The sequence below is a fragment of the Balaenoptera acutorostrata genome, chromosome 19 (genome assembly GCF_949987535.1).
Source record: "Balaenoptera acutorostrata chromosome 19, mBalAcu1.1, whole genome shotgun sequence".
In the NCBI taxonomy this organism is placed as follows: Eukaryota; Metazoa; Chordata; class Mammalia; order Artiodactyla; family Balaenopteridae; genus Balaenoptera; species Balaenoptera acutorostrata.
In genome coordinates this window covers 2,136,984-2,163,267 of record NC_080082.1, presented here as the reverse complement: position 1 = coordinate 2,163,267, position 26,284 = coordinate 2,136,984, and the positions used below count along the sequence as shown (strand labels likewise).

Genomic DNA, 26,284 nt, shown 5'->3' with positions numbered 1-26,284 from the left:
GGCCCAGCCTCCCTTCCAGGCCTGGCACCTCCTCCAGGCTGGCCGCCCTCCTGGCTTCTAATTCACAGGTCAGTCAGGGCACCTGAGAGGGCTCGGCTTCTTGCCTGTGAGGGTCATCCTTGTGCCAGATCAAGTTGGTTCATTTCCTCGCCATATAGTGGAATTGGGATGTTTTAAAATCTTCTTATGCTTATTTATATTTTCTCATTTTTCTACAGCAAATATATATTCCATAATGAAACATATTTTTAAAAAATCAAGGGGGAAAAAGAAAAGCTAGGAGAATTCAAGGAATTGCAAGGAGAATTCAAACATTAACCACAAAAAAGGCAGAGTCCTGGGGCTTCTGGTTCAGGAACAGCTTCAAAACATATAATTTCTGGCCAAGGCCAGCCTGTCTGTCGGCCAAGTGGGGGGAGCGCAGGCAGCGGTCACCACAGGCGACGTCCTCCTCTGGTCCCGTGACCCCACCCGCCCGGAGCAAGCGTTTGAGGCCAGAAGCCAGGGAGGAGGTGATAAGCTCCTCTGCTTGCGGGGCGCGCCGCTCCCAGCGTTTTGGTCTCTAGCCTTTTTCTTTCCCACTAAAGCTTGCAGTAGGGAGAAAAGGAAACCACCCTCGGAAGAATGAATGGTCAGGCGGGAGGTGCCGTGGGGAGTGGACACGGCCCAGCATTGCTGCGGGCAGAGGCTCACTCCCTCCTGGTGGCTGTCGGAGAAAGGACACAGGAGCTCGCGCAGGCTCTTGGTGACGGTTCTGCAATTTGGAGGACACATGGGGTCTCGCCTCCCGTTTGGGTCCTCAGGGTCCAGGTGGGTCCGCACCCACACCTGTCACTTCAGGCCGTGTGAGCTTGGGGGAGTCAGTTCTCTCCCTGGAGTCTCTTATCCCGACTGTAAAGTGAACATGCAGACCAGATACACTCTAGATACGCACCTAGGCTGCAAAGGAGCCGGAACAAAAGGAAAAGTGGTGGGTGGAGGCGTCACTCCGCTGTGTGGCTCAGAAGGGAAAAGAGGCTTGTTTACATCTTCAGATACAAGCCTTAGAGGCTCAGAGTGTGGGCTGCGGAGTCAGGCTGTCTGACTTGGCATCCTGGCCCCACCATCTACCAGATGTGTGGTTTTATGAAAACCGCTTTCTTCTCTGAGCCTCAGTTCCTTCATCTGCAAAATGAGGATAATAGTAGGACCCATTTACAGGGCTCTTGTGAGGTTTGAAAGGGTAATAAGTGTAAAGCTCTTAGGACGGCGTTGGACCCATGATAAGTGCTCAGTAACTCTTATTAGGTGTGCGAACACATGTATACACACATAGTCCACACAGTAGGGTATTATTCAGTTGTAAAAAGGAATGAAGGCAACCTACCGAAAGGGAGAAGATATTTGCAAATCATATATCTGACAAGGGGTTGGTATCCAAAATATATAAAGAACTCATACAACTCTGTATCACAAAAAGAAACAATCCAATTTATTTTATTTATTTATTTTTAAATATTTATTTATTTATTTGGCTGCACTGGGTCTTAGTTGCGGCACGTGCGATCTAGTTCACTGACCAGGGAGCGAACCCGTGTCCCCTGCATTGGGAGCACGGAGTCTTAGCCACTGGACCACCAGGGAGGTCCCTCCAATTTAAAAATAGAGTATCTGAATAGACATTTTCCCAAAGAAGACATACAGATGGCCAACAGGTACATGCAAAGATGCTCAACATCACGAACTCCTGCTGTCTTGGTATTAATAGGGCGAACGATAACCCACAGCCCTGTTTGCTGAGGGCTCTCCCCTGATCGCCGGCTCCCTTCACCTGCCCGAATTCTCTCTGCTGTCCTGGAGATGGGTACAGTTTTGACCCTGCTTTACAGATGAGGAGAGTGGGGCTTGGGGAGGAGAAGAGGTGGCGGTAGGGGATTGAAAACCCAGGTCCGTCTGACTCCAAAACTTCTTGACATGGGGGAAATTCCAGAACACTGCATGTGCATGTGGCAGAAGTTGCTGGATTTTGTGTCAGTAATATACCCTCAGGAAGAAAACTCAACAGGGAGCTAGTTGCCTGCAGCTGGGAGCTGGGTCTGAGTTTATTTTGTAGTATTACAATCCCTGGAGGGGCAGCCGGTCAGGGCTGTGAGGGAATTGGCAGAGGATGGTGGAGTCGGAGGAGAAAGAGGAGGAGGCGTTTACCACCGTGCTCAGCCCATGTGCTGATGGCTCCACGCTCGTGGCTCCTGGGCTATCACACTCCTTCTGAGGCCAGGATGCTGTGAGGTGTGGGTGGTGAAGCCAGCTGGACTCCCAAGTCTGCCTGCGTCCCACCTCCTGGCCTCTGAGGGAGGCTGAATAGGTGTGTCAGTTATCTGCTGCTGCATAACAAATACCCCCAAACTCAGGGGCTTAAAGCAGCACATGTGTATTAGCTCATGGTTTTTGTGGGGCAGGAGTCCAGGAGCTGCCTGAAGGGCTGCAGTCAAGGTGGTCGTGCAGGGTGTCAAGGATCCAGTTCCAAGCTAACTCTGCGGTCGTCGGCAGCCCTCAGGGCCTCGCTGGCTGTTCACGAGAGGCCTCCATTCCTTGCCTTGTCTCTGCAGAGGGCAGCTGGCTTCCCACAGAGTGAGTGATCACAGAGAGAGGGAGAGAGACAGACAGACAAAGACAGAAGCCCCAGTCCTCTTATAACCTGATGATGCCACACCACTCCTGCCTGTTATATTTGTTAGGGGTGAGTGCAGCCACGCTTAGGGCAGGAGAATTAAGCTCCACCTCTCAAGGGGCAGAGAATCCAGGAATTTGTGGACATACCTTTAAACCACCATGACGGGTGGCCTCACCCTGCTAGGGTGTGCGGTTCAACCGGAGCTCTGAGCCTGCTGTGATATTCTGCTGGGGAAGCAGAGGACACGGTGGATTTGGAGGCTGCAGACCTGTGCCCATCGCCCGCCTCTGCTGCTTCCCCTCTGAGCATTTTGTCCTCTTTGTCTGAAAACAATGACTAGAAGCAAAAATTAAGAACCCCCCATTTGCTTACCAGGATGTGGGATAGTTAACTCAGCTGGGGTTCATTCTCACGGTGGAATAACCTCTATCCTACCTTTAAAATGAATGAGAGCTGCGGGAATCAACAGAGATGAACCTAAAACATTATATCTGGTGGAGGGAGAAAGAACTGCAAAAGGATTTGAACGGTGTGATAATCTTCATGGAAATTCTGTAGGACGCATGTGATGGCAGATGGTGGGAAGAACACACAGTAACTCTGCAAGTGGTCTCCTCTGGGCCTGGTGAGAGGGGAAGGATGGGGTAGAGCTTCCACTCTAACTTGAACTCCTTAAAAAACTCTCCAGAGCAAATATGAAAAGGATGAACATTTGTTCAGTCTGGGTGGTGGTACCTGGGTGTGTGGTCCAGGCTGAGCTTGTCATAATTTAAAATCTTGAGTGTGTTTTGACAGTGGAGCCGCCGTGAAGGTGTTCTGGGGGGAGGTGGGTTGAACGCACCCCCATAGACCCTAACGTGCTGGAGACTCACAGGGCATCACGCTCCCTGTGATGTGCACGGATGCTCATGCTTGTACCCACGTGCAGGTCGCACGTGTCACTGAGTTGCGGTACAGGAAGCGGTCATGTCAGCGTGTAGTAGAGTCTGACTCCATCTTGGATGTTGGGCTGCTGGCAGCTTTTAAACCTCCACCCACCTCCTCCAGGCTCAGGCCCCGCATCCAGGCAGGCTGATAGACGGTGGGTGCTCCGTCCTTCGGAGCTGCTGGACACTCCTTTCCGAGAGCAGGACCCCTCACCTGGCCCCGCCCCCAACCGCAGCAAGACCAGGCCAGTCTCCTTTCCCTGCCATTTTGGACCAAGTTCGGAGGCCGCCCCGCTCTACCCAGAGAGCCTCATCGTGGGAGCGAGTGCCACTCATCACTCCCAACGTGAGACCCCCACTTGGCGGGGGGCGTGGGTCCGACCCCATCCCTCCAGCCTGCCCACAGCACACTGACACCTGGGAGCTCTCACCTCCTGATTCCGGAAGGTCAGGGCCAGGTGAGCCCCTAATCCACGCACACGTTGACGGCTTTCTTTCCCGGGATCAGACAGAGGTTGGCACCCGCTCGGAGCTCTGTCCCGCCTCCCTCTCCCCTCCCTCCCCACGGCTCTTCCCTGGGATGGACCCTCAGAGTCTTTGCGGGAGAGAAAAGGAGGGCAGCTCCCACCGGCGTGAAGCAGACGCCAGCCCGTGGGGCCTCTTTCTTCCTCCTTGGCCGTCAGTCTTCATGGGTGTGTGGCACCAGGAAGCTGGAAAGAGAAGGTGGGGGGCGCTGACCCCCCAAAGGTCCCCGAAGCCCTGACAGGGGAACTCAGCTGTCAGGGGGATGGAGGGGCCCAGCACCCTACGCCTGGCATCTTAGATTCCATGAAACATGGTCAGTGTTGGTGGCAACGTGTGTGAAACATGATTGTGGACCTGTCTGTCAGCATCGTGCATCCTGAGAACGGGCCGGTTATAAAAACGACCCCAAAGGTTTGCCGTGAGGTTAACATTGAACCACGTGAAATTGCCCTTTTGGAGGGCGAAAATGGCCCCAAATCTGCAATTTCATGTGGTTCATACAGAAAGCAAAAACACCCTACGTATTTTGTGCCCTCCCCCCTACTTTTACCTGGAGTAGAGTTGTTTGTTTGATCCCTGAGCCCAGGAAATGCCCAGGCTTTTCAGCCCCTTGGGCCGGAGCGGGAACCCAGCGGAGCACACTGCCTCTGACGGGGAGAGCGCGAGGAGGGCTGCACGGACGCTCCCGTCCAGAGGGGGTCTCCCTCCGCCCGCCGTCCGCGCCGGGCCTGCTCGCAGTGCCGCCGTGGGGGCCGAAGCCCGCAGGCCGGAGGCTGCAGGAGAGGCCCTCCCCTCGCGGGGCTGGACCCCAGCCGCCTGGCCTCGGTGCACAGAGCTCGTCTCTCTCGGCTTCTCTGGGTGGATTGGATTTGCTGGAATTGGCTGCATCAACAGCCCAGCTGGACTGGCCGCTGATGGCAGAGATTCAGGCCTCATGGGGACACGCAGGCAGCACGCCAGGACGGCCTTCCAGCCGCGCCACTAACGCTGCCTAGGGCTGTGGTCCACCCTGCCCCACCGAGCACCCAGCTTCCTGCAAGAGGGGCTGGCAGGGAACTCGTGAGCGCCTCAGCACGCCCGCCACAGGGGCAGGGAGTGGGGGTGGGGAGGGTGTGTCCTAGACCAGGGGCATCACACCACCTGCCTTAGAAATGCAGAGTCTCGGGCCCGCCCAGTCCTGCCAAATCAGAACCAGAGCCACGAGATTGTGTGCATGGGAGGTTGGGCAGCGCTGTCACGGGGAGGACCAGCAGGCAGCAGAAGCAGCCGCCGCCGCTGTGCAAAATGCACGTGCCCTTTGGCCTGGCCGGTCTGCGTTTTGGAATTTATCCCAAGGAGGCGATCAGAGATGCACACAGGGAAATATTTGACCTGGTAACACAGCACTTACCGTGATGTCCTGCTCCAGGCACAGCGGGCGCGCCATTCATTTCATGTCCTCGGGCATCACCCTGGGAGGGGGCTGGCTGATAAAGAGGGGACTGAGGCTCACAAAAGTTAAGGAGCCCAGGGTCACTCCGAGTCTGGGCTGCCCGGCAGCAGTCCCGCTGCCTCCCTGGGTGAGCGTGGCCATCACGGTGTCCTTTACAAGTAAGGGGGCATCCCCACCCCCGCTGGGGTGGCCACGTGGGACGTGGCCTGTCCCTATAACCGGGCATGCTGCTCTCTGGTTTGGGGGCATGGATACCAGCCCGTGGTAGGACCTTCACGTACACTTGAACAACACCCCTCCAAGCAGGGCTGACGTCCATGCTTTCCTCCCTTCTTCCTGCTCCTGTAAAACATCCCAGAACCCCACTAGTGTGGCTTCCTGGGGGTGGGGAGACGCCTGTCCTCCCAGCCAAGGCCTATGATCAGCTCTTGCTGCCGAGGCTGCCAGTGACCAGTGAAGCCCTTGTCTGCGGTGACTCATGCTGGCATTGCCACGGGCAGCCGTCATTCTAGAACATGGTGCTTAAGACCAAGGGGGGGGGGCGGGAATCAGGGGCAGAAGGGGACCCCCGCCTCCTGTCACCGCAGCTCTGGGAGTTCCATGGTAAGTGGGTTCCCAGGGTTCTCGAAGGTGCTGGCAGATGCACACGTCCACACAGACAGGCACGGTGGCTTCCCCACCATCTGGGGACAGCGTGACGGGGACACAGACAGCCCAGCATCAGTTACACGCTGGACCCAGAGACACCTCTCTGTCTGTCTTCCAGAGCCCCAGAGAGGAGGAAGCTTGCCCCTTCTCCCCCACCCTCCGTCCCCCCACTGCTGTTGCAGTTCCATTTCTGCCCATAATGAGGGCACTTCAGAGGCAGCGTGGACTCTGGAGCCAGACTGCCTGGGTTCAAATCCTGGCCCTGCCCCTTAGCAGCTGTGTGACCTTGGGCAAGTGGCCGCACCTCTCTGTGCCTCAGCTTCCCCCTCTGTAAAATGGGGTCATAGTACAAATAGTACATTTAGCTCATGCAGTTGTTGTGAGGATTAAATGAGTTAATACTTGGAAAGCATTGAGAACATATGAGCACGATGTAGCCATTATAAAGTTCTAAAGGGATATAAACTATATTTGCATATAACGTTTGCTGTTACTGACAGCTATAGACAGATACTAGCAACCATTAGGTTGGGCTGTAGAAGACAATTTAATGAAATGAGAAAATTTTCCGGACATGTGCTAAGTGAAAAAAAAAAAAGGAAGTACAAAAGAGCCTCTTCCTAATTTTATAAAATATATCTGTGTTAACTGCACAGAAGAAAAAGGCTGGAAGCAAAGAAATCAGTTTTTAACTGTGTGACTGCAGGGCGTTGGGATGACGATGACTTTCATTTCTTGTGTGTGCTTTCCTGTATTTTCCAAAGTGTGTACAGGAAGTGTAATTGTTATAACATGAACCAAGTGCATTTAAAAAACTGCTGTCAAAGAAGAAAGCTGCAGTTCGGGGGGCCCTGACCCTTGTCATGACGGGGAGCTACATTTCCTTTCCCAAAGCTGTGGCCCTACTGCAGGGTGAAGGTATGGGGGAATGGACGGGTGAGAAGTTATGAGAATCCTGTCTCCTTCCCCAGCTCTCCAGGGAACACAGAGACACTGGGCCAATAGGCTCAGCCCCTCCCCTCTCCTGGCCTTCTGTTTCGTTTCCTGGGCGTGCCTCCCACGTGGGGTTGTTGTATGGATTCAGTGGGTAACACCGAGGCCAGGTCCTGACACACAGATCTTCAGAAACAGAGGGAGTGTCACCGCCTGCAGCCAGGTCAACACCGACAGTCACACGTGACCTCATTCTCTGCAGGGAGGAGGGGCTGGTTCTTCCTCCCATGCGACATGGGAAGACTCTGAGGCTCAGAGAGGCTGAGTGACTCGCCCAAGGCCACACAGTTAGCGAGGGGCAGACTTAGGACAGAACACACATCCTCTGAGTGCACTCCAGGCGTCTGGAAGTTCTTTATCCAGTCGGCGATTCCTGAACTGACACTGTTTACCAGCCAAGCCTGGCCTCCGTGTCATCAGTAACTGCAATTGCCATTTGTCAGCAGAATGCGCTGAGCTGCTACACACAGCTTTGTGGCCGCGTGGGCAAAGGCCACACCTGTCTTGTTCTCTGCCACCTCCCCGGCCCTGGCCTGGGCTTTCTGGAACGAACGTTGTGTGAGCTGTTGAGGGCTCGGGGTGAAGGGCCTGTGTTTGGGAGGAAGGTGGGGGAGGAGCCGGTCTGCTCCGCTCTTCCCGTGGCCGCGTGCCGAGCAGCTCCCGCCAGCTCAGGGCGAGGCGTGTTCTCTGACACGTGGGTCTCGTGGAGGCTGTGATGGGCTGCGATCACCAGACTCAAGCACGCTCCAGGGTCTTGGCCCCCAAAGGGTGGCGCTTGACTTGTGCGCACGCTCTGTAATTGTCCCCCTCCCTGTGTCTTTCACTTCTCACTGGCCCTTCCTCCAGGAAGGCCTCCCGTGTCAGATCAGCTCTGGCCACGGTGGGGGACAGGAGCATGTGGCTCAGAACCTGGTCTGTTTGGGCGTCTGAGATGCTTTCCACGTTGTTGGGGGGCAGATGACTCTGACATCATTGGCTCAAACGCCCCCCGCCCCAGCCCTAGGGCACGAGGCTCTCTTTGGGAGGAAAAGCTGCCATGCTCTGAGGACACAAGCAGGGGTAGATTGATGAGGAGTGACCAGTTGTCTCAAAGAAGTCAGGTGTGTTAGTTAAGATCCTTTAGCAGTGACACCAAAAGCATGAGTGATAAAAGAAAAAGCAGATACAAAGGACTTCATCAAAATTAAAAACTTTTGTGCTGCAAATGATAGAACCATGAAGAAAGTGAAAAGACAACCCACAGAATGGAAGAAAATATTTGCAATTCGTCTATCTGATAAGGGATTTGTGTCCAGAATATGCAAAGCACTCCTACAACTCAATAATAAAAGTACAAATTTAGAAAACGGCAAAGGATTTGAATACATTTTTCTCCAAAGGAAGACATACAAATGGCCAATAAGCACATGGAAAGATTCTCAGCATCACTAGTCACCAGGAAAATAGTGCAGCTGGCCTGGAAAACAGTCTGGCATCTCCTCCAAAGGTGAAACAGAGTCACCATATGACCTAGCAATTCCATTCCTAGGTTTATACCCAAGAGAAATGAAAACATATGTGCACAAAACACTTGAAAACAAATGTTCACAGCAGCATTGTTCACAGTTGCCAAAAATAGAAACAACCCAAATGTCCATCAGCTGATGAATGGATAAACCAAATGTGGTCCATCTACATAATGGAATGTTACTCAACCATAAAGAGGCATGAGGTACTGGTGCTAAAACATGAATGAACCTTCAGGACATTATGCTGAGTGAAAGAAGCCAGTCACAAAGGGACCTTATTGTCTGATTCCCTCTCTATGTAATGCCCAGAACAGGCAAATCCATGCAGACAGAAAGCAGATTAGTGCTTGCCAGGGGCTGCGCTGGCAGGGGAGGGTAAGGAGTGACTGCTAATAGATATGGGGCTTCTTTTGGAGGGTGATGGAAAGGTAAAATTACATTGTAGTGGTAGTTTATAACTTTATACTAAAAACATTGAATTATACACTTTTAAGTGTATTATATGCTACGTGAATTATATCTCAATAAAGATGTTTTGAAAAGGTCCTTTTGCAAATGCCAGAAAACCCAGCTCAGAGTGGTGTACACAAAAAGAGATTTGTTTGCTTCTGTATCAGTAAGTGGGTAAGTTCAGACATACGTCTGCCCTCAGGTACCGCCTCATTCAGGGACTAAATCAGGTCCTCAGCACGTGAGTGAAGACGCCCAACACACAGGCTGAGAATCGGGGAGGGTCTGAGTGCTTTTGCCTGAGCAAAGGTAGTGGATTCTTAGCAACCCTGTGTCCACTGCAGGCTCAAGCTGCCGCAGGACACAGCCGCTCAAGAGGAGGAAAGGGGGGCTGCATCCATGTGGAAGGCAAAGTGTGGGGCAGAGCTGGACGAGGGGAGGAGCTCTCCCCAGGCCCAGGTACCTCTGAGTCACTCCATGGTCCTCGGCAAATACTTGCCCACCTTCTTCATTTCATCACCCCCAAAACATACTTGTTGAGCACCTACTGTGCATGGACACCGAGTTGGGTTAGAACGTGAACCCAGCAGCCATGGTCCCTGCTTGTAATCATCTGGCAGAGAATACAGATGAGGAGCAAGCCTGGACCCCACGGTACCCCAGCTGCCACGATTTGGGGGGTCGGGGGAGCTGTGGCCGCACAGGCAGGGCCACCCGTCCTGGCCTTGGAAGTGGTAGGGGGTCAGGCAGACTTCCTGGAAAGAGTTACTAAGCAGAGACGGACAGGATGCAGCCGGCGGGCGAACAGAACAGGTGAAGGCAGAACCAGCCCAGGCCCGTGACGGGGGACCTAGGAGCAGGAAAGGGAGTAGGAAGGGAGGAGGTGGGAGGGAGAGCCAGGCGCTGGTCAGGGAGGCCTTCTAAACCGTGTTAAGAGGGCTGGGTGTAATCCCAAGGCCAGTGGGCACTGACAAGACCCATCGTTGATAGGACAGGCTTGAACTCACCTGGCCTGGCCCGCACACCTAAGGAAGCTGGTCTGCGCTGGTAGGGGCTCCCATCCACTATCGTGACTTCCCCTCCCCCGGCCTCTGAGCCGGTCTACACTGGCTTTGATCCTTGATACACCCACCACCTATGGCAGCTCAGCCCCTGCCCACGGCCCTGGCCCAGACTCCACGACTTTCATCTTCCTCTTTGATGAGCCAGCAAATTCACAAGCCTCTTCAGCCCAAACCCCCCAACGCACACGCACACACACACACACGCACACACACACACACACGCACAGCCCTCCGGCTCACCCCTCCAGATACACAGTAGATGAGGGAAAGGCAGGAGAAAACCACTGGCTGCCTTGTTCTAATGAGGTCTAATCACACTCATTAGCCCTGGGAGGCAGAGAAGGAGGAGGGAGTAGAGAAAAGCGATCTGGCTGGGAAGCGTTTTCCTGGATGTGTCTCTGTCTCCGACATCCCACCTGCTGAGCAGGAAGTGTGAGTGAGGCGTCCTCATCCTCCCACTCCTCTGCCCATGGACTGTGTCCCCAGTGCCACCGCCGTGACATCAGATTGTGTCAAACAAGGTCAAACACAGATCGAAAGCAGCCCCAGCTGACAGCACCTCCGGGCTCCACCGTTCACTTATGTGACACGCTTCGGTTCAACAAATGTTTAGGGAACACCCACCGTTCATTCATTCCTTGGTTTGTTCATTCATCATTGAGTCAGAATGCAACGATCGCATTCCTGATGTGTGCCAGACACTGTGCTGGGCGCAGAGGGGGATGAGAGGAGTCGGATGGGATCCCACCTGCAGCGCTCCCCCTGCCATGTGAGTGGGTGAGACCATGAATTAAAAGATAACTACGTGGCAGAGTGGCATGTGCTAAAGCCAGAGGAGCACAGGTGCTGACAAAGCTCGGAGAAGAGGCACCTGCCTGACCTGGGATCCCTGGAGAGGGCTGCTGATGGTGAGTCCTGTGACCGAATAAGTGTTCCTGGGACAGAGATGCGTGCACACATTCCAGAACACATAGATCAGAAAGCAAAAGTCATTGTTTTTAATAGCCCTAAACTGGGAACAACCAGCCTGAATGTCTAGTTACAGTAGAACGGCTGAGTAACGTTTGATGTATTCATACAATGGAATATTATACAGTTAAGAGAATGAATGAATCCCAGAGACATACAACCACGTGAATGACCCTCAGCGCAATGTTGGGCAAAAAAAAATGCATGTAGTATAATTCTAGTCACATAAAGTTCCAAACAGACAAAACTAAACTACAGGGTTTAGGGATACATATACACACGTGGCAAACTATAAAGAAAAAATGATATTGATAAATTCAGATCAATGGTTCTGTTTGGGAGAGGAGAGGTTATGATTGGGGAGGGGCACACTGTGGGTTTTGGGGTGACGATAACATTCAACTCCTTGGCCTGGGTGGTTATTCATGTACAACGGTATATAACCATTCATTAAAATGTCTGAATATGTGGCTTGACCACAGATAATAGCTTGTCTTCCCCAGTGAGGGGACGTTTACACACTCGAGACAGAAAAGTGTGGTAGTTACAAGCCCATTCTTTGCTGTTGGCTGATTGCGTTCATTTCCACCTTGGGCAAATGACTTGACCTGTCTGAGCCTCAGGTTTCCTCATCTGTAAAATGGGGATAATAATAGTACCAGCCTCATAAAGTTGTTGTAGGATTAAATGTGATAGCAAATGTCAAGTGCTCGGCACAGAGCCAGGCACACAGATGTAATAATTAATCATGATCACCATCATCATCACCAACATCACCATCATCTTCCTCATCATCACCATCATCACCATCATCATCACCACCACCACCATCATCATCATCACCATCATCATCACCACCACCACCATCATCATCATCATCATCATCATCATCATCACCATCACCATCACCATCATCACCTACACCACCACAGCCTCTCTTTTTCCTTCTTGCTAATCCATGCAAATCACTTCTTCCTTATCCTTCTCTTCCTTCTTTATTCCTCTGGCCCTCTCTTCTTCATAATTGTCTTCATCTAGAAATTGAATGACCCAGTGACAGCGCCCCCTGGAGTCATAAATAGGTCTAGATCTTGGTAAATAAGGAAGTAAAATTATACCTGCCATTTTTCAAAGCTCTTTCATTCTTAATTTCAAATCATCTGTCCCATTGACAGAACGCACATCCCAATTTATTTTATTTTATTTTATTTATGTATGGTTCATTTGCAATGTCATGTTAGTTTTAGGTGTACAGCAAAGTGATTGAGATTATAAATATATATTCTTTTTCAGATTCTTTTCCCTTATAGGTTATTACAAAATATTATGTAGAGTTCCCTGTGCTATGCAGTAGGTCCTTGTTGGTTATCTATTTTATATATAGTAGTATGTATGTGTTAATCCCAACCTCCTCATTTATCCCTCTCCGCCCCGTCCACTTTGGCAACCATAAGCTTGTTTTATTTTTTAAAAAAATATTTATTTATTTAGCTGTGCCAGGTCTTAGTTGCAGCATGCGGGATCTTCGTTGCCACATGCAGGATCTTTAGCTGCGGCACACAGGATCTTTTACTTGTGGCATGCGGGATCTAGTTCCCTGACCAGGGGTCAAACCTGGGCCTCCTGCATTGGGAGTGCAGAGTCTTAACCACTGGACCACCAGGGAAGTCCCCATAAAGCTTGTTTTCTATGTCTGTGGGTCTGGTTCTGTTTTGTAAAAAAGTTCATTTGTATCTTTTTTTTTTTTTGGTTCCACATATAAGTGGTATCATGCGATATTTGTCTTTCTCTGTCTGACTTCACTTCATATGATAATCTCAAGGTCCATCCATGTTGCTGCAAATGGCATTATTTCATTATTTTTTATGGCTGAGTAGTATTCCACTGTATATATGTACCACATCTTCTTTATACATTCATCTGTCGATGGACATTTAGGTTACTGCCATGTCTTGGCTATTGTAAATAGTGCTGCAATGGACATTGGGGTAGATGTATCTTTTTGAATTATAGTTCTCTCTGGATATATGCCCAGGGGTGGGAGTATGGGATCATATGCCAACTCTACTTTTAGTTTTTTGAGGAACCTCCATACTGTTCTCCATAGTGGCTGCACCAATTTACATTCCTGCCAACAGTGTAGGAGGGTTGCCTTTTCTCCACACCCTCTCCAGCATTTATTATTTGTAGACTTTTTTTTTTGGCTGTGCCGCTTGTGGGATCTTAGTTGCCCAACTAGGGATTGAACCTGGGCCACCACTGTCCTAACCACTGGACTGCCAGGGAATTCTCATACATTTAGGCTTTTTGATGATGGCCATTCTGACGGGAGTGAGATGATTTTGATTTGTATTTTGATTTTGCATTTTGATTTGCATTTCTCTAATAATTAGAGATGTTGAGCATTTTTTTCATGAACACACATCCCAATTTTTGCCTCAGAATCTGCTTCCTCTAACTCGCACTAGAAATGCCAATCATGTCTTCTTCTTGCTGTCACGGGGCAGGACCCCACTCCCTGACCACAGCCGACTGGGTCAGGAATGGACACCTGACTCTAGCTGACCTAAGCTGAATCTCTCCAGGAAGTCAGGATCCATAGAGTCCAGGTTATTGACTGCCAGGGTGTTGGACTGAGAGGTGATGGGAGGAGCACACTGCAGCAGAGAAAGCTGGTCTGTGGGGAGCGGAAATGCAGACCAAACAGCAGGAGAGACAGTGGGGCTCAGGAAAAGAGAGGGACTTGGGTTCTGCTTTCTGTCCAGAGCCTGATTTTGCCTCCATCTTTAAGATCGGAGAGATCCTCCTCTGTTCCACTAAATTGCACATTCTTATCCCTGATGGCCTGTGGTTTGCATAATATTTTTCTTTAAATAGATCTTCCCCTGGCCCCCTTTTTAAAAACCTGGATAGGTTTATTTTCAAAGAAAACCTTACATTCGCGATCTAAACAGAAAATCAGTAGCATATGATATTCTCAGAAGGAAACTGTAAAAATAGATAAACAATAAATAATAATAGATAGAAACATCAAGAATAAAAATTAAATAGTGAATACAAGGAAAAAGTAAGCCCAATTAATTTACAAAGTGTTTATCTGAGAAATGCATGTTAAAATCACAATGAGATACCACCACACATTCACTAGAATGGCTAAAATTAAAATGACTGACATTACCAAGTGTTGGTGAGGTTGTGGAGCTACTGGAACTCTCACCCTCTGCTGGGGGTGTGCGAACTGATTCAACCACTTTGGGAAACTAAAGACTAAAATTAATTACAGTTGACACTTGAACAACACAGGTTTGAACTGTGTGGATCCACTTAAAAATAGACGGATTTTTTTCGATCGTAAATACTACAGTACTAAACGATCTGTGGTAGGTTGAATCCGTGGATGCAGAAACGTGGATGCAGAGAAACTGCAGATACAGAGGGCCTATTATAAGTTATGTGTGAATTTTTGACTGCACGGAGGGTGGGTTCCCCTACTCCCCTCGTTGTTCAAGGGTCAACTGTATACTTCTCCTCTAGTCCCAGTAAGTTCATGCCTAGGTGTATACCCAAGAGAAATGAGTGCCCCCCAGAAGACACATAGGAGTGCTCATACCAGCTTTATTCAAAATAATCCCAAACTGGAAACAACACACCTGTGTATCGACAGGAGAGCAGAGAAATAAATTGTAGTACATTCATGCAATGGAACAGTAACAGCACTGAAAAGAACAAAGTGCAGTTGCACGTAACAAAACAGATGAATCTGAGACATAACGTTGAGTGAAAGAAGCTATACACACACGTGTGATTCCATTAACATGAAGTTCCAGGGTAAGGCAAAACGAATTTGTGGTGATACAGTTCAGAATAGCTGTTCCCTGCAGTGGGTGGAGAGGCGATGGGTGGGAGGTGCTCAGGGAAACATCCTGTATCTTGAACCACGTGGCGCATGTATCTTGTTACCGTGAGGGGTGGGTACTGGGCAGAGCAGAGCAGCCGCCTCGCATCAGGGTACTATTACTGCTGCTATTGCTGCCAGCTCCTGATGGCGTGATCCCAGCAGTGAGCGGGAGAGGGTAGTTTAGGGAGAAGGATGGCGGGGATGTTGCCGGACAGCAGGGAGGAGGGGGTGCCCGCGTGCCTGCTCCGAATCTAGACTCTGCCACTCACAGGCAGGTTAGCTCATGTGCCCGAGACTTTCCTCATCCATAAAGTGGCACCATTTAGGGGCTGATGTGGCTTGGGGGTTTCAGGGCACTGAGCCCAGCTTGCAGCAAGCACCCACTGGCTGTCCTAATGAGGGATGGTCAAGGATGAAGGTTCCTGACACTCCTGGCAGAGAGGACAGTTTGAATGAGTCTGGAAACACTTGAACTTGGAGTGTCAAGCTTGGAGAACCACCTCCTACAGGATTTACTTGCCTATCTTAGGCAAATTGCTTATCTGCTGTCTGCCTCAGTGCCTTATCTGTGACCTCGGGGCCAGCATTTCCTGGGACTAAAATGTGGGCCTTGCAGCCACAGGGTGCAGAGAAGAAGCACCCAGCAGGGTGTCTAAGGGTAGCATTTCAAAGCTCAGATTAAGTTCTCAACTTTTCTCCTGAGCAGACTTTTGACCCTGGAGCTGGTCAGCAATTAATCGAAAACAAAGGATTCCTTTGTTATCATCTCCACACAGATCAACCCCTGGGGATGGGATGCTTGCCCTGAAGGCTGGGTGCTAGCATTCCAGAGCAGCCCAGGAGTGAGATGCCCCAAAGAGTTCTCCTTGCCTTTCGTTTTTTTAAAAATTATTTTATTTATTTATTTATTTATTTATTTATTTATTTATTATTTTTGGCTGTGTTGGGTCTTAGTTGCAGCACGCGGGATCTTCGTTGCAGCATGCGGGCTTCTCTCTAGTTGTGGCATGCGGGTTTTCTCTCTCTAGTCGCGGCTCGCGGGCTCCAGGGCACGTGGGCTCTGTAGTTCGCGGCACACGGGGTCTCTAGTCGAGGCACCTGGGCTCAGTAGTTGTGGCGTGCAGGCTTACTTGCCCCGCGGCATGTGGGATCTTAGTTCCCTGACCATGGATCGAACGCGGGTCCCCTGAATTGGAAGGCAGATTCTTTACCACTGGGCCACCAGGGAAGTCCCCTCCTTGCCTTTCCGGAGCTGACACTTGCTAGCCATATGTGGCCTCGGGTCACTTTTCCTGCTTGAGCCTCAGTTTCCCCATCTTTAAGGAGGAAGTGATGGTCACAGTCTGGACCCCAAAGGGTACTGCCAGGAATTAGATGAAATCAGGTGCTCAGGGTCCTGGCAACAGAGAAATTGGCCAAGGACATCCAGGAATCCTGTCTACTCCTCACTGTGCTCCCATCCAGGGCTGACATCTTTCCCTGCCTCTGGTTTGGGGAGAATCAAGAACCCAGGAGAGTCTCAAGGTGTAGACCCTCATGGGCACCTCCAAGCAATTATCATCTCTTCTCTGGGTCCTGAGCAGGGACAGGCGGAGAGTTACAACTGGAAGATGAATGATGGTGGTTTGGGAGAAGGAGAGAATGGGAGGGGGAGGACACGGGGGCCTCCAGCACCTCTCCACCCCCTCGGGGCAGAGGCAGCTCCTGTAACAAGATCATCCTCATTCTTGGGAAAATTATCCCTGGAAAGGGGCAGGAATAATAATAATAACAGTTATGAGTTATTGAGGACCAACGAGGCGGTGGGGACCGTACAAACACCTTACTTACCTGGGTTGAGTCCTTTACTCTTTGCCCCAACCCTACAAAACAGGAACAGGTGTTGGTGCCATTTTACAGATGAAGAGAGAGAGGCACAGAGCCAGCCCACAATGGGCTCCCAGCGAGGAAACAGCTGAGCTGGTTTTCACACCCCGGCAGCCAAGGGGACTGCGCAGATGAGATCACGGATGCCTGTCTCAACAGCTGCTCCTGGAGCTGTAGCCAGACAGAATTCCCACGTTTGCACGAGTTTGTGTAGTGGGGCCAGTTTTGGGGTGGAGAGATCAAGCCCTGGAAGCTGGCCTGGGTGACCCTAAAAAGATAAGCCCTTCTGAAGAGGTTTGCTCAGTGCTCGCTGTGGCCACAGTCCTGATAAGTAATCCATGGCACAGCAGGGCAGGGTCACACTGAAGTGTAGGAAGAGTAGGCGGGGACTGATAAGGGGAGTCCTACAGCCTGAGAGCCGAGGGACCAGGGGAACCATCTTGCTCCCCACTTTATAGGTGAAGCCACTCGGCCTCGGGAAGCTCTGGGAGAGTTGCCCAGTGTCACACAAGTTAGTGTCAGAACTGAGACCAGAATCCAGGTTCCCCAATGCCTGATAGGGTATTTGTCCCTCTCATCACCCTACTTAACACTAACTCTTGGGTCAGCATGTTCATGCAACAAAAGTGTATTGTACACTGACTGTGTTCCAGCTTGGTGGGCATGAGAGTGAGCGACACAGATGTGGCTCCGTCTGCATGAAGCATGCAGTCCATTCTGGTTGCTACTGCTGTGTAACAAACATTCCCCAAGTTTAGTGGCATAAAACACGGTATTATGGACTGAATTTCTGTTTCCCCCCCAGTTTATATATTGAAGCCCTACCCCCCAGTGTGGCTGTATTTGTAGACAGGGCCTCTAATGAAGTAATTAAAGTTAAATGAGGTCATAAGGGTGGGGCTCTGATCCCTTAGGATTAGTGTCCTTATAAGAAAAGACACCAAAGAGCTCTCTTTCTCTTTCTTGCTCTCTCTCTTGCTCTCTCTTTCTCTGCCATGTGAGGACCCATGAGAAGGCAGCCATCGGCAAGTCAGGAAGGGGCCCTCTCTAGAACCTGACCATGCTGGCCCCATGATCTAGGACTTCCAGCCTCCAGAAAATACATTTTCATTGTGTAAGCCACTCAGTCTCTGTTATTCTGTAATGGCAGCCTCAACAGACTAATACACAGGGCTTGGCAAACTTTTTCTGTAAAGGGCAAGATGGTAAATATTTTAGGCTTTATGGCCGTGTGGTTTCTGTCCAAATTATTCAACTCTACCATTGAGCGTAAAAGCAGCTGTAGCCATGTGTAATAAATGGGCATGGTGTGTTCCAATCAAACTTTGTTTATAAAAACAGGCAGTGGCCCCTGAGCTGTAGTTGACATGACCTCTGCCTGGCTTCACAAAGCAATAATCATCTATTTTGTTCAGAAATTGAAATTATGATGGAAACAACCTAAGTGTCCGTTGATGGATGACTGAATAAAGAAAATGTGAGATAGATATGGAAATAACGGAATATCATTCAGCCATAAAAATGAATGAAATCCTGCCGTTTGCAACAACCTAGATGGACCCTGAGGGCATTATGCTAAGTGAAATAAGTCAGACAGAGAAAGACAAATATAATTTCACCTCACTTACGTGTGGAATCTAAAAAAAAAAAAAAGCCCACAGATACAGAGAACAGATTGCACTGGAGGTTTCAGGGGAGGCGGGTAGGCGAAATGGGTGAAGGGGGGTCAAAAGGTACAAACTTCCACGTATAAAGTAAATAAGTCACAGGATGTAACGCACAGCATGGTGACTTTAGTTAACAATACTGTGTTGCAGATTTGAAAGCTGCTAAGAGAGCAGATCTTTTTTTTTTTTTAATAGATTTATTTTTAGCTGCGTTGGGTCTTCGTTGCTGCGCACGGGCTTTTCTCTAGTTGCGGCGAGCAGGGGCTACTCTTGGTTGCGGTGCATGGGCTTCTTATTGCAGTGGTTTCTCTTATTGTAGAGCACGGGCTGTAGGCACGTAGGCTTCCATAGTTGTGGCACGCGGACTCAGTAGTTGTGGCTCACGGGCTCTACGCGCTCAGGCTCAGTAGTTGTGGCACATGGGTTCAGTAGTTGTGGCTCGCAGGCTCTAGAGCGCAGGCTCAGTAGTTGTGGTGCACGGGCTTAGCTGCTCTGTGGGACGTGGGATCTTCCCAGACCAGGGCTCGAACCCATGTCTCCTGCATCGGCAGGTGGATTCTTAACCACTGCGCCACCAGGGAAGCCCTAAGAGAGTAAATCTTAAATGTTCTCATCACAAGAAAAAAATAATTCTGTAACTCTGCATGGTGATGGATGTTAATTAGACTTATTGTGGTGATCATTTTGCAATATATACAAATATCAAATCATTGTTGTACATTTGAAACTAGTATAATGTTGTGTGTCAATTACACCTCAAAAAGGAAAAAGAGAAATTGGAATTATGACAAGGCATGGTGGGGAAAGCCCCATGGGTGGTGTGCTTACAGAGCTGTCAACTGGGGCTGGCTGTTGGCTGGGAGTCCAGCTGGGGCTGAGGGCTGGAGGGCCCATTTCCCTCCTGGTGAACCTCTTCACGGGCTGCTTGGGCTTCCTGACAGCATGGTGAGATGGGCCCATGCTCCCGGATCTCAAGAGCGTGAGGCAGAAGCTGTGTCACCGTTTACACCCTAACCTTTGAAATCACATTGTGCCACTTCTGCTGTACTCACCAGCCGGCCCACCTCCCAGCAGGAGGAGCGTCAGTATCACGTTAGAAGAGAGCATGAAGAAAGGGAGCTCCGGATGCAGATGTCTCACTGTGTAGGGTAAACACAGGCACATTCAAGGAGACAAACGGGAAACTATAGATTGCAGCTCAGGTCTCTGAAGGAAACACATGGGCTTCTGTGGAGGTGAGAGGGAGGCGTTCTTTATATAGGGAAACCAGGAAGGCTTTCTAGAGCTGAAACCGGAAAACTTCCCGGTCCCAGGAAGAGGGAGTGGGCATGGGAAATGGCAATGCACACCCTGGAGGCTGGCAAAGCAGACAGCTTGGGCTGGAATCCTGCTCAATCAATATCTTCCCTTTGGCCGGGCACTTCCCAGAGCGGGCTTTAACCTGGTCTTTGTGGAAGCCCAGGTCACCTGAGGAGTTGCCCGTGGAGTCACTAATGCGAGCTGTTCACCCCAGAGCCGGGTGCACAGAACCATGAAATTCCTCATGGTGGTCTGGCTTTTTGTTCTTTCTCCCTGGTTTGTGTTTTGAGATTGCTGGGTGGTACTATGTTTATAGCCTTGGACAGTTTCCTCCAAAATGAAATCAATACCGCCAGCCCTACTTTATGGGAGAATGATTTCCAAATTGCACAAAATGAATGCCTCTAATATCTGCATTTCATGGAAGAGAGTCTGTCACTGTTGGAGCTAATCTGAGAGGAGGGAGGGTCATGGGGGGGGCGTGTATTGGAATTGCCTGGGGGAAGGGTATGCATTAGCCAGAGGTGGAAGGTGCTGACCAGTAATTGCTAGGAACCAATCACCATTTCCCAACGAGATCTCAGTTGCAATCCACTGCTTGTGTGAGGAAGGGCTGCTGAATCAGCAAAAGAGAGCTTGGAAATAAAATGAAAGAAAGTGCAGACTGTCCAAGAGAAACGGCAATTTTACATCAGCAGTGTTGAGGGGAGCAGGCTGAAGGCTGGGCATCCCATGTAGAAAGCCGTGACCTTTGCTGGCGGCTGGGCTTCTAATAACACCACTTCCCACTTCTTGAGCGCCTACCAGGCACTGGGCACCCAGCTGAGCTGAGTTCTCACAGCGAACTGATGGGAATTGCCCAAAGCCACACAGCTGCTGGGCCATGGAGGCAGGATTTGAATCTGAATCTTGAGGAAAGTCTGCAGCCCTTTCCCTTACACATTCATGATACCTAATTTTCATTTACACCGAACAGCCGTGAGATACTATTTTATATCCATTTAGAGAGACAAAATAAAATAAATGCAGACCTAAGTCTGATAACACCGAGTTTTAGCCAGGGAAGTGGAGAACCAGAAGTGCAGTGCACTGCAGGGTGAGAAGGAAATTGCTCCAGGTGTTCCGGAGAGCCATTTGGCAACTTCCATCAAGTACAAGATGTGCTCAACCCAAGAATTCCACCCCTAGGAGTTTAGAAAAACCTTCCAGAGAGCACAGGGAGGCGCCACCTAGAAGGTGCATTGCATCACTGTAACTGCAAGTCACAAAGCAAAACTGAAAACTCCCTAATTGTCCCTCTGCAGGGGGTGGTAAAGAGAGGACTGCCCTGCAGGCTGGTGGTCCTTTAGGGAGGGGGCTTTGGTGCTCAAGTCAAGACAAGAAGTTGAGTGTGAACTCTGGGAGAAGGAGGAGAGGCTAGTTTTCCAGTGAGAGCCGGTTTGGCCAAAGGTGGAACAGGTGCTGGCAGGCGGTGTGAGCAGGACCCCTGGCTAGTGGAGACTTCGAAGTGTAGCTCTTTTGGCGTCCTAAATCTCAGCTCCAAGGCCTGTCTTGCAATTCCTGACTCTGCTCGGCCCGAGTCACCCGCTGTACTCCAACGAGCCCCGACCCTGTGCAGTCTCCCCCCGCAGCACTGGGGTGCTGCCATTTGCCCAACACGTTCCGGGAGAGCTGGGAACTCGGGCTCCTGCCTACAGATTTATGGTCCAGGAAATGCATTTCAAATTGGTCCCAGGATACTCGGATCCAGGAATCAGACACCATCTCTTGGGGGTGGGGGGTGGGAGTATGTGTGGAGAGAGACCTAATAACGCCCGACTGGCGATGCCACTTTGCTCCCCGAAAGCGCAAGCGCTCCCGGGATGGGGGGCTACCTGTTGGCCAGGGCGCGGGGGAGGGACGGAATTTGGGTGTCTTTACTCCAAGGTATGTGCGTGTAGCCGGACTTTCTCTTAATTTATGGGGCGGGGCTGATCTCCAAATACCAGTTTTCTAAGGCGAGCATCACCCTTCCCCCAAATGTGGACCCGAACTCCCTGTAAGGAAAAAGGACGGATCATTTGTCGTAGAGAAAACCACCTGTGGTCCGCCAAAAGCCTCTTCAGTCAAGTCAGGGCCAGGCGTCGCAGGCGGGAACCGGGCGCGAGGGGCGAGGCTCGGGGTGGGGGAGCAGAAACATGCGGGGCGCCCCCGGCCCGCCCTGGGCCTGCTGTGCAGGGCTTCATCTCGCGGCTGCCGGGAGGGGGCAGAGAGCGCCCTGGGTGCTGGGCGCCTTCCCGTTACGCAGTTCCTGTCCCTTTAAATCCAAGTCCCGGGAAAGGGGGGCTGGGGCGCCCCGGCTGGACCCCTATTTCCAGGCCGGCCGGAGCAAGAGGGGAAGGCGGGAGGGCGGGCCGCCCGGGGCCTCCGCCTGCGCCACGCGCCCTAGACCAGGCAGACCAGGCGGACCAGCTCCCCTCTCCAGGCAGCCGGCGCGCCGGGGGCGGGGGGCCGGGCGGGGGCGCGCGGGCGGCGGGGTGCGGGGGCGCGCGCGCGGGCGGGGCGCGGGCTGCGGGCGCGCGCCGCGCCGGCCCGAGCGCGCGAGCCAGCCCCGGAGCGCACGCCGCCGCTGCCGCCCGCCGCCTGCCGCCCGCCGCCGCCACCGCCGCCGCCGCCGCCGCCGCCCGACCAGCCGCATTGCTGCTGCCGCCGCCGCCCGGCCCGGCCCGCGGCCCCCAATATGGTGCAGCCGCCCGCGCCGCCGCCCGTGCCGCCGCCGCCCGCGGGCCCCGCCGCCGCCCTCGGGCGCCCGCAGCGCGGCAGCCGCAGGTGGGGGACTGCGCCCCAGGCCTGAGCGCCGCTGTCCCCGCCCGGCCTGCGCGGCCAGCCCGGCGGGCTCGCCTCCGAGGGGCACTTGCAGCTGAGGTGGAGCCGTTTGCACCAGACGCTCCTGCTCCTGCCCCCTCCCTCCCCCTCCCCTCCCCTCCCCTCCCCCGCCCTCCTCCCCTCCGGTCCTGTCTCCAGCGGGAGCGCGAGACGCTGGTCAGGCTCCGCGGCGCAGCTCGAAAATGAATAATCGCCCCCAATTGACTTAAATTCCACCGAAGCCGGCGCCGCGGCCGCCCGCCGCCCGGGACCTGCTCGCTGTGTTTTTTGCTTTCTCCATTCTTCCTTAAAAAAAAAAAAAAAAAAAAAAAACCAAAACAAAACCAGCCAGCCAGCCAACCAAGACTCCGGTTTGTTGATCGCCTTTTTTTTTTTTTTTTTTTTTTTTCACCGTTTGCGGGATTTGCAAACCGAGTTACATGCATGTCCAGTGGGGGTAGGTTTAATTTTGACGATGGAGGGTCCTACTGTGGAGGCTGGGAGGACGGCAAGGCGCACGGCCATGGCGTCTGCACCGGCCCCAAGGGCCAAGGCGAATACACCGGCTCGTGGAGCCACGGCTTCGAGGTACTGGGCGTCTACACCTGGCCCAGCGGCAACACGTACCAGGGCACTTGGGCGCAGGGCAAGCGCCACGGCATCGGCCTGGAGAGCAAGGGGAAGTGGGTGTACAAGGGCGAGTGGACGCACGGATTTAAGGGGCGCTACGGGGTGCGGGAGTGCACGGGCAACGGGGCCAAGTACGAAGGGACCTGGAGCAACGGGCTGCAGGACGGCTACGGCACCGAGACCTACTCCGATGGAGGTAGGTGCGCCGGGCGCGCGGACGCTGGCGGAGGAGGGATCTTCTCTTGCCTCTTCTGTTTATCTCTGGGGAAGTCCAGCTTTTCCCTCCAGAGGGCCTTGGGCACCCGGGGCATTTCCTGGGGCTCCCTGGAGGCCACAGCGGCCTTGGCTACAGGTTGCCCCACTGCCTGGCGGGGGACGGTGCCCCTGTGCTAGCTAAAGGGTGTTGGGGGCTTTCCAGGAGCAGTGCCAGGCCCGGGAGCCGCGGAGCTGAGCCGAGTGTCAGTGCATCGTCCAAGAGCAGGCCGGAAAGGCCAGACCGGGCCCGCGGCCTCCTCCGGTACCCAGCAAGGGCGCAGGGGGGCTGGGAGAGGGCCCCCTCCCCTTGTTGGCAAAGCTCCCTGGGTGTCGGCCTCTGGGAGTCAGGCCCCAGCTCTGCTGCTTGTTTTCCTGCGGTGCCGACGGGCCTCCCTTAGTCCTGATCAACCCAAGCCAATGGAAAGAGAGCGGCTGGGAGAGCTAGAGGCGGGGGCTGCGAACCCAAACCATCACAACAAGGCAATAAACTTCTAGGTGGTTGGACGCGGGCTAGCACTGCCGGAGCAGGCTGCTGGGGGGAGGGAGGGAGGGAGGCCCATCTGTGTAGCGCGAGCCCAGGAAGCTCGCCTGTCAGTGGCTGAATCATTTTCACCATTAGTTTAGGGGTGCTCTGTGCCTTCATTCTAAGATGCCACCACATTCCCGGCTGGAAGCCAGAGTGCTGCCCGCCTGCCCACCCGCCGCCGCGGCTGTAAGATGGTTTCTGTGCAGGGAGCCCTGGCCAGCTTTGCGGCTGTCCCCCCCGCCCCCCGTCCCAGACAGTCCAGTGTCCACTCCTCAGGGCGTCTGAGAGGCGTGGAGCACTTACTGTTTCTGGAAGCCAGACCCCAAACAAGCCTGCTCTCCGGAGGCTCCCTCCCGCACCTAGGAGCTCATCCTCAGAAGTGGCTCTATGCCTCCCCAGTAATCTTTCAGGCATGCGTGCCTGGGAAAGGAGTGGGGCACAGCGGGGACTTGGGTGCTTCGGCACAGAAATCACGAGCGTACGTGTGGCCTCCTGCTCGCTGCCTCCGAGTGCTACACACCTGCTCCCCGGCCACATCCACAAGTGACGGAGGGCTGGAGAGTAATTATTATTTTGGCTTATACAAGCGAGAGGCAGGGTTCGTTATTCCCCCGAGGGGAGGAGGCGTGGGGGGCAGTTACTTATATAACGCTCTTGCCTGTCGAAGCCGTGGCGCCCCGTCCCGGGCGGCCTCTTCTGTGCTGTTGTTGTTTTCCTGGAGTGGGTTGGAGAGCTTCCCTGACCCTGGGGCTCTGGGGCAGGCTGAGCAGACGGCCCTCCCTGGGTTCTAGGCCGCGGGTGTGTGTGTGTGTGTGCGCGCGCGCGCGTGCGTGCACGCGCAGGCACGGCAAGGCACAGGCGCAGATGTGGGTGGCTGAGGTGGGCGGCTGAGCAGCTTGGCGCTCCCAGCTGGGCTCTTTGGGAGCCCGGGGACCGTCGTCACCCAGGGACTCTGGTCTGGCCGCTAGGCAGATCCGTCCCTCCAGAGGTGCTCCCGGCTGTGCCTGCACCTAGAGACGAGCCTGGGAGGAGAAGAGCCCCCGTCCCTCTGGAGCTCAGCAGAGTGTCTGAGAGCGAGGTCCAGCGCCCCAGTCGGCCCACCGTCCCCAGAAATCTTCAGTGGCCCACAGAATTCTATGCTCCGTTCCACAGACATCTACTGAGTGCCTACTCTGAGCAGGTGCTCGGGGCTCTGGGAAAAGAGCAGACAGAAAGCTGTGCCCTCACGGAACTTCCATTTCAGAGGGAAGGGTGGTAATTTCGCTGTGATGACTGGGAGGAGAGGGTCTGATTCTGTGGCTGGGCACGAGCGTGGGAGCAGATGCGTCGTCGTGAGGCGTGCTGCTGTCGTTGGGCGGACATCCTTGGGTCTCTACCCGCCATTTAACCGGCTACGCCGTGTCCACTCCCTAAGGCACTTCCCTCTGCACCGCCTTGCTTGGGTCTCACACGTTGGAGGGGCAAGGGTCATATCCATCACAGACAGAGCCAGGGAGGCCCCGGAGCCCACGAGACAGGATAGAGCCCCCAGCCTTTGGTGGCAGAGTCGAGGGTTTGAACCCCTGATCTGTCCAGGGTGGGGCCCTCTTTCCTCACATCACACCACCTGTATGCCAGCCGAGGCAGGCACACAGATGCAGGGCGCCAGGCCGACTGCTGCCTTTTGTTGGCAACAGGGCATGATGGAAAGTCGAATTGACCTTTCTGGCCTGGAATAATCAGGCCCAGACATCTGGGGCCACTTTTCTGGAACGTGGTCCCCGCTCCTCATTAGGAAGGTGACTGTTGAGTATGTTTGCCCTCAAGCAGTGCGTGGGGTGAGCAGGGCCAACGTGGGGTGTCGCAGTCCGCCAGAACAGAGCAGTGGGTCTGCACGCCTGCTCCCAAGTCAGCTGGTGGGCGGGGGTGGGCCACGTTTCGGAGAGGGCAAGTAGAGCCTTCATGAGTTCGTGGTCCTGACTCCAATCCTGCTTTTCCTTTGCACTGGGAATGGGAATATTGGGCAGGCGTCAGCAAAGCTCCCGAACTTCAGCCCAGCTCCCGGTGCTGACTTGGGAAAGTGGTGATTTTCATGAATAATGCACCAACGGCAAATGTAGTCTACATTTAGCTGGAATTGGTGTGGAATCCA

The 26,284-nt window shown here is 52.9% G+C and overlaps 1 protein-coding gene across 2 annotated transcripts in view; it reads left to right on the top strand.

Moving 5' to 3' along the window:
- Window positions 1–26,284, top strand: part of JPH3 (junctophilin 3) — a 155,937-nt gene that overhangs the window by 53,396 nt on the left and 76,257 nt on the right. The window contains exon 1 of one of the 2 annotated variants that reach the window (XM_007172571.2): window positions 22,916–23,568. The exons of the other annotated variant lie outside the window; for it this stretch is intronic. Within the exon in view, the coding sequence (XP_007172633.2) occupies window positions 23,187–23,568 (382 nt within the window). The 5' untranslated portion in view covers window positions 22,916–23,186. Of the gene's footprint in view, window positions 1–22,915; window positions 23,569–26,284 lie in introns of those variants that run through there. 2 annotated transcript variants of the gene reach the window in all.